This window comes from Buteo buteo, chromosome 12, assembly GCF_964188355.1.
Source record: "Buteo buteo chromosome 12, bButBut1.hap1.1, whole genome shotgun sequence".
NCBI classification, from domain to species: Eukaryota; Metazoa; Chordata; class Aves; order Accipitriformes; family Accipitridae; genus Buteo; species Buteo buteo.
In genome coordinates, this window is record NC_134182.1 from 21,470,968 (window position 1) to 21,479,393 (window position 8,426).

Here is an 8,426-nt window from a genome sequence, read left to right on the forward strand (position 1 = left end):
TCCTAGGAAAACTTGTAAATAAATCAATTCCTCATGAGACTCTCCATTTCTGCCAGTTAAATAATTTGACACTTCTGTTGTGCAACACACCAGTAGATGTGTTACAGCAGTTAATGATAGTTTAACTACAAACTGCTTCAAGTTCTTTTACCCAAAGATTTGACGGAGTATTAAATAAGTTCATGCATGCGTAACATAAAAAAATACAATATTCAAGTATCTTTAGTCTTAACCTAATACCAAAACAGAGTACAAGGTCCACAGCAGGCAAATTAATTACTTTAGCCCAACTAGTTTCCTGTGATAGATGGCCTATAAACATTTGTAATAAATAAAAGCAAACAAGCTTTTATCTTAGTCACAAAAAAATGGTGTAGGTCTTACACAAGGTAGTAAGAATTAGCCTTCCTAAAACATAAGTGTCATTAATTTATTGATTTAAATCAATTTATCACTTTAGAGAGAACAACTGACATTTCTGATCATCGAATAACTGCAAAGAAACCCTGCCTCTCAGACAGCACTACCCACACACAGCTACCCCAAAGCACCTTACTCGATCCTCACTGCTCACTATTCACTCAAAGTCCCCAGTTAATATTGAGGTCTAACAAACAATAACTTGTTTGGTAGTGCATACGTTGTTTTGGATAAACTCAAAGATTCATTGCTTATTCTAGCATCTGATCCAAAGCTTACCAGAGTAAATAAAAGCCTGCCTAAGGAACTGCATGATACAAGACCAGTGAAAACTAATTCTCAGAGGGAAAGGTACATATTTCAACAGTTTATTCAAGCCTCATTTAGGAACATCTATGTGAAGTTTCAACAGTGGTTAAAGCAAAATTAGGTTTATGAAGGCATTATGCATTCACAATGAACTACACAGCCTATGAGATTAGAAAGTATTTATTAAAAGGACAGTCACTGAGAGTTCATATGGAATGAACAGCTGTAATCACCAAAAAAAGGAAGGAAAAGACTAACCAGAGAAGAGGCTTCTTAATGGCATATGTATATAGTCATTATTTGTTTAGAAGTTAAAAGCAAGCTTTGGTGATACACAGTCACAAACTAATCATGCTTATATTAAATGATTCACCATTTGATCAAATGTTTAATATTAGTAAACAAAATTGAGAAAAGAGCCAGATTGGCATGGCAAGGACCTGATGATACATAAGTGACTGGAAAATCCAGACTCAGAAATAAACTCTGGATTGGGCCTGCACAGAATGCTTGGGGCACAATGTCTCATCACACACATGATACATGCAGTGTCAGAGAAAGGCAGAACAAATAGTAACATTCTGCAAAACCCCTGCTGGCATGTTCTCAAACAATATTGCCATCAGATTTAGCTGACTACAGTACCTTATAGTAGCCAGAAATAAGACGAGATGAAACTAATCATACTGTGTTTTTAATCAACTTCCTGCTGGCTGCCACCATTTCAAGAATGGAATTCATTTGTTTTATGTCTATTAACATACTTCCTTCTTTTCTGGTTCTAAGGCACTGGATGCAATTGTATGGTATCAGTCTGGACCATAAGAAAAATAAGCAGTAGTCACCGCAGTACAAATAGAATTGTAAAAGTATTACCCTCTCTGACATACTCTTTCACAGTACATGCTTCTAGCAGCCAAGGAGTATTTTAGCTTACAAGTTTCACCTATGCATATAACCATTTAACAGTAAAAGCCCCAGCCCTTTGATGAGCTATACACAAGTGAAACCTTCATGGAGTCCTGTAAAAGCCAATGGGGAGCTGCCAACATGTAGTTCATTAAAGAATCATGCCTCATCTCTAATAAGCAAAATGGCTTAACTGGAATATATACATATAGTAGTATCTTCATGTATTTAGTAACTTAGAGCTGAAGATTTTATATATACCATAAAGTGAACCAGGTTACTGAAATCATAGAATCATTTAGGTTGGAAAAGACCTTCAAGATCATCGAGTCCAACCATTAACCATGCCCACTAAACCAGGTCCTGAAGTACCCTGTCTACTCGCTTTTTGAATATCTCCAGGGATGGTGACTCAACCACTTCCCTGGGCAGCCCATTCCAATGTTTGACAACCCTCTCAGTAAAAAAAATTTTCCTAATATCTAACCTAAATCTCCCTTGCCTCAACTTGAGGCCATTTCCTCTTGTCCTATCTCCAGCCACCTGACAGAAGAGACCAGCACCCACCCCACTACAACTCCCCTTCAGGTAGTTGTAGAGAGCTATAAGGTCTCCCCTCAGCCTCCTCTTTTCTAGACTGAACAAACCCAGTTCCCTCAGCCGCTCCTCATAACACTTGTCCACTAGTCTTAAAAAAAACCCAACATTACATGGTCTGCTAATCAAAAAAAGAAGAAAGAATTTTTCCAGATCATAAGAATGAGAAGTTAAGCACAACATAAACTCTAGATGAAGTAACCTAAAATAACTTGCATACTGCACCCCTTCCAATCTTTGTACACTAAGACTATTTCAATAAAAAACAAGATAGTTGCAACTGAATGAAGTTTAAGATCTAAAAATAGGAAGAAAGGGGAGCAAAATATTTCTAGACAGTAAGTTTTATGAGAAATTCACACAAAACATGAATACAGATGAGAGGTTTCCCAGTTGAGATTATCTGGGTAACTGAAATGATTTTGTAAAATATAAAGATCATCTCAGTGCTCCATTTGAACTTTACTTGAGCAGAAATGACAGACTGGACGTTCTAAAAGGAAGGGCAAGTCTGCAGAAGATTTAAGGATGGATTCCATCATCTTCAACAAAAGGTAAGCAAATGTTAGCCATTGACCTTAAGCAGATGTTTCAGAAGTTCTGAACAGTGTCACTGAAGTCTCTTCTTTCAGCTGTTCATTTTTCAGTCTCTTAGATCTTGAAACATCAAGAGTTTAGTAGTTTTCCAGTCACTAAAGATTCTTGAAACCTACAGGATCTGAATTTCTAATATAAAACCAAGCATTTTAAAAGAACCACGCCTCCAACTTTAATGCAGTAGTACATACCAGTCTTCTCCTGTAATCTCTTTGCATGCCACCACTATCAACCAGTAGGCAAGTTTTAGCCCAGAAACCCACAGCTTACTTCAATTTTAATGGTTATTCCAGTATTTTCCGCAATGTTTCCTATCTTTGTGGATTACTGGAGAAAGTAATGTGCATCTTGCAGCAAACAGTCCTGGCTAAGCATTACATAAAATCAATCAAAAAAACCCAACAAAACAAACACCATCTTTTATACTTGGCAAAATCTAGACCTTATTTTCTGACCCACTGACACTGAGTTGTTCTGCTATCTACATGGTTCAGGCTCACTGAAGAACAACTGTGAAAGGATTCTCAATCATTGGACCAATGGGGACCAGGAAACATAAAGCAACATTATTCCTCTACGTTACTTTATTTACAAATTTCATGGAAACTACTACATTAAATTACAAGTTTCAGAACTCTTCATAGCCTTAAATGTCCTGCAGATAAACAGCAAATACAGTTCTATTATTCCAAAATGTGACTTAATAGACATATAAAAGTGACATGAAAGTCACAGATATGACTCTGTCTTAAGACATGTTGCTGGTAATAACCCTAGCTGACATCTAGAGCAGCAGAATTCCAACTTCAGATACATATAAGTCTTTTTACTATCATGATTTACTTTCTTCAGAAAGCTGGTATAAAACTGTAACCCCTTAAGTACTCCTGCCAATGCAACTTCACTAGAAGGGCATGTCTATGCAGATTTACCAGCCAATCTTTTCAAGCACTAGCAAGACCTAGGTACGCAGGGACAGGAAGACACTTAATCTTCCTCAGGACCGAGAAGTAAAACAAACCGCCAAACTCTGGAAGCTGACAGCAAAGTTTTGGGTTTTGTTGGGTTTTGTTTGGGTTTTTTTACATGAAAAAACAGATATGTAGTTTGCCACTGTGTATTGAAATGTACCTGGCAGACACTTAAAAGAAACCGAAAAACATATTAATTTATTCACTGTACTGGTGGAGAAAGTAAGCTTTTTTCCACAGTGCTGTCTTTCAAAAATATCTTACAAGAAACACTACTGCATGGATGATACCCTAAGGCAAAAAAAAAAAAGGAAAAAAAAATACCGTTTGGATAGCTGCTTGTGCAAGGGAAACTTATATTTAAAAAAAAAAGTAGCAGTTTTAAAGGCAATGGGTTTTCTTGAGAGCCTCCTATCACCATTAAGCAGACCCTTGAACACGAAGCACCAGATTCTCTTCTCATTATCACAACACGCTGAACTAGCCAAGAAGTTCAGCCCAAAGAAAAAGTTCACTTTCAACTTTCTGCAACTCTCCTTTTGCATCAGTATCATGTTACAGAAGTCAGTACCCTACATTAGAGATAGCAGCAACTTGCCTTCCACTACATTACACAAAACATGAGGGCCAAATATGGGAGCCTAACAAAACAAAAATAAATAATTTACTGTATATTTATAGTCTGTCTTGCAAGATCACTCCCAACAGGGCCATGGCATTTGTTGCAGTTCAGGCTTCTGTCATAACTCAGAAATGGGATTTCATTTAAAATCTTGCCACTCCAATAAACCAACCAAATGTACAGTGACATCACTAAATCACTCTTATTGCATCTCTTTTCTCTCAGCCTCCACTTCCCCGGAGTACCTTATATCGTATGACATAAATCCCAAGAAGGTACAATCACAGACAACCGCAAATCTCAGGCGGGCCCTCAAAAGTCTATTTAGCCACATATTCTCTGAACTTTCCATAAATAAGAACATTAGGGACTAATGTTTCTGTGGCATACATTAAAGACACTTTACGATCATGTGTACCTGCCAGTATACCATCTGCCATGATACATCTGATTTAAAAAAAGAAAATTAAATCAGCAACAGAAACATCTTCAACAGACATGACCCTAGAGGTGACAGGAGTTTAGCAAGGAACAGCCCTACTTTTTTTTCCACCTTTGGCAAACAGGAATGACCCTACTTCCTCCTTTCTAAAAGGGGATCAGCTAACAGCTAACCTGGACCTTATCTATTATGAACCTCCCTGCCTTCATAAGGTGGAGAAAGTCGTATATTTTTGTCCTTAGCCTTTTTCCTTCATTGGCGACGCTGCCCTGCCCGAACAGCAGCGAGAGCTCCCCGTTCCCGGGCGCGGGGCAGGGATGTGTCAAGCACCGCGCTCCAGGACACCCAGCCGGGCAGCCCAGGGCCCGCATTCCTCATCTGCGCCTATGAGGAGCTAAAGGCAGGCCCCGGAGCGCAGCCCGCAGCCGCCTGCCCCCCCCCCCCGCCCCGCAGCCCCGAAGGAGGGGCAGCCGCTCCACAAACCTGTGTGCCTGGGGAAGCGAGCGGGCCTCCCCCCGCCAAGATGCCGGGAAGGCCGCGGGGCCGCCGCTCGCGGACAGGCCGCCCCCCTCCGCGCCCGCTGGGCAAGGCAGACACCTTTCCCCCGCCCCCCAGTCACCCGCTGCCTCCAAGCCAGGAGCCGCCGCCACCCCCGCCCGAGCCCCCCGGGACGCGGCACACTCCGCCACACGCCGGGAGGCAGGGGGACACCCTTCTCCCCCAGCGGGCACCCCCTGCGGCCCGCCCGGCAGGGGCCAGCAGCCGTCCCCGCCCCGGGGCGAGCTGCGGGTTCGGCTCCCGTGACAGGCCCGAGCCCAGGGCTACGACCTGGCCCGGCGCCCCGGCCGGCCGGCCTGCCCGCCAGGCCAGGCCAGGCCCGGACCCTGCCCCCGCCCGGCCGCGGCCCCCCGCCGCCTCGCCCTTCGCCTCGCTGCCCGCCCCCTCCCCCCCGCGGCGGGCCAGGCCGGGCCGGCTCCAGCCCAGCCCCCTCCTCGCCCTCGGGCCTCGCTTACCCCCAGAAGCCGCAGGGGCAGCGCGGTGGCAGGCTGGGCGCCTTGCTGCGCTCGCTGCCGGCGTCTCCCATGGTGGGGCCGGTGCGCAGGGCGGCGGCAGCAGCGAGCGGGGGGGCACGGGGCTCCCAGCCGGGATTCCAGGCCGGTCAGCTGGAGCCGGGCGCGACCACTGAGGGGGAGGGGGAGGGGAGCAGAGGGGAGGGGGGCGGCCGCGCCCTACCGGCCAAGCCCGCAGAGGAGCGGGGACGCGGAGCTCTCTGCCGCGGTCCCCTCCCGCCCGACGGTTTCTGTGACGACCCCGCTGTCGCAGCGGGGCGCGCCCGCCCTCCTCCGCCGTTCGGCCCCTGACTCAACAATGCGTGTGTCTCCCCCCCGTCACCGGCGCCTTGCCTCCCCCTGTCCTGAGCGGGATGGTTTCGCCAAGCCGCCGGATCAGCTGGGAGTGGCATATACCATAGCCCATCCTGGGGGGAAGTTGGGTTAGATCGGGGGCGGGAACTAGGAGAGAAACAAGTTTGAAAGGCGCCCATAGGCTCGAGAAGGGAACGAACTTCTCTGTGAGGAGGCTTACTGGGGGATGAGGCCGGCAGAGCTACCTGGAGCCGCCGCCCTCTTTTGCTTCTACCCACACATTTGGCACGTAGTGGTACAGCCGGGGAAGACCGGTGGGGTGGGGGTGCCGGTGTTGGTCGCGCATGCGCGGAGGGCCTTCGACGCGGAAGTTGGTCGGTGGCGAGCAGGTCCCCGGGGACCTCCCCCGTGCTGCCCGGGGCCGGGTAGGCCCGCACCCCCGCCCCCCGCATCCTCCCGAGCCAGGACCTGTCCGAGCGGCCGTGGCCGTGGCTGGGGCCTAGGCCCAGGCTCTCGCTGGGAGCTGCCTCGCCGAGAGGGGCTGATTGTTGCCAGCCCGGTGTGTCGGGGGGTGGGCGGACTGTGCGCACTCGGGATCTCTCCCTGGCGGGCGGCTGCCCCTGGGGGACACCGGCGCGGGGCGGGACGGACCGGGCCTCGTCCCCCGTGCGCTCCGTTTGCTTCCGTTCTAGGCCTCTCTGCTGCCGGCTAGGAAGGAGGCCTGGGAGGGCCCTGAGGGTGACGCTCCGTCATCTCTTTCCTGCTTATTCTGTAGGTGTTCGTCCTCGGTTTCTCTCAATACGAAATAAAAGCGGTTAGGTGTCTAACGTACGTGGGGGTGTCTTTGCCTGTGAATAAACAACACTCGCTGGCTGGGGATGCTAAGCTGAGGGCTGGCTGAGGCCGGGAGAAGGCAGTGCCACCTTGGCCCTCGTGTTTTGGCCCCAGAGAAAGGGAGCTGCAAGAGGTAAGGTATGGCAAGCAGGGAAGTGCACAGCTGGCACGGTGCACAGGCGATTACCAGCTGCCGCCCTTTGACGGACAGGAAGGGAGGGGGGAGTTTCCAGCATCTGAACTTGAGGACTGAGTAATGGGGATTGTACTTCTGGTATGGTTTTAGTAAATGGCCTCGAGCAAGTTACAGTCTTGCACTTGCTGAACCTTGGGTTTGTATGTGGAGTGGAAATACTGCTGACCCCCTACTAGAAATTGCTTTTTGATCTGAGTGAAAAATGCTATGTGGAAAAATACTGGTGTGCCAGTAATGAAGATGGAATTTTTATATATTCCTGAGGTGCTGTTACCCATCGTATACTTTGATTTGTGCATTGCAGTTAAAACCAAGGTTATTTAACACTAAAAATAATAAACATCCTTAACAAAGTCCAGAGTATATAGGTCTTTGTGAACAATTAATTAATTCTGCCAATGACCTTTTGACTTGAATGTTAACCTTTGTAAAGAATTTTATATCAAATTAATTCATGACAGAGAAAAAAGTAGTAATGAAATGCATCTACACATGCATAAAACTCTTTAATAAAAAGTTGGAATTGAATTGAAATCATATAAACAGACTTGGTTGAAGAGACTGGTTTGTGACAGAGTTTACTAATAATGGTTGTTTTATCTAACGGTTGAGTCTGGGGCTACCTGACTTCCTGTTCATGCATCAAGTGGGCCGTTAGTGCTTCAGTAGCTCAACCAGTCGCTGTTCTTCCTTAGCAGCGACTTTGAATGCAGTAACGTTATTGAGTGTGAGACCAATGTAGGATGGAGATGGGATGTGTGGTGAGAGTTTTCATTGACATGTTAACTGGTCCAACTGCCAGCCCTATTTAAAGTGTATGTGGCCGCATATCAGCCTGCCCACTGAAGCATGATAGCTTCCTCTTGGCACAGCTTTCTGAGGAGCCTAGCTGCTGACGCAGCACTGCTGAGTGCACCAAGAGAAGTGAGTACTTGAACAAAATAGCCCTGGCCTCATTAACTCATCCCTTTAAGCCAGTAAGTCAACTGAAAATTAAAATTGTCTCTTCCGTACTGGTTACCTGTGCTACTACCAGAGGCTGTAAATTCCTCTGTGATAAGGAGTACATACGGGCTTTTTAAGGATGATTTGATAGTTTGTTTGTCCTTGTTTGCTATTAAAGTGAGTTCATGGAGCTCATGTTGAGTTAGCTTTCAAGTATTAC

General features: G+C 46.6%; 1 protein-coding gene across 2 annotated transcripts in view; it reads right to left on the reverse strand.

Annotated features, from left to right (window-relative positions):
* The window catches only part of ZFAND3 (zinc finger AN1-type containing 3), a 150,405-nt gene extending 144,153 nt beyond the window's left edge, over positions 1 to 6,252 (reverse strand). Inside the window, exon 1 of one of the 2 annotated variants that reach the window (XM_075042941.1) lies at positions 5,881 to 6,252. In XM_075042941.1, the coding sequence (XP_074899042.1) occupies positions 5,881 to 5,951 (71 nt within the window). In that variant the 5' untranslated portion in view covers positions 5,952 to 6,252. The remainder of the gene's footprint in view (positions 1 to 5,880) is intronic. The other variant, XM_075042942.1, reaches the window with a different exon arrangement.
* Between the last annotated feature and the right edge of the window lie 2,174 nt (positions 6,253 to 8,426).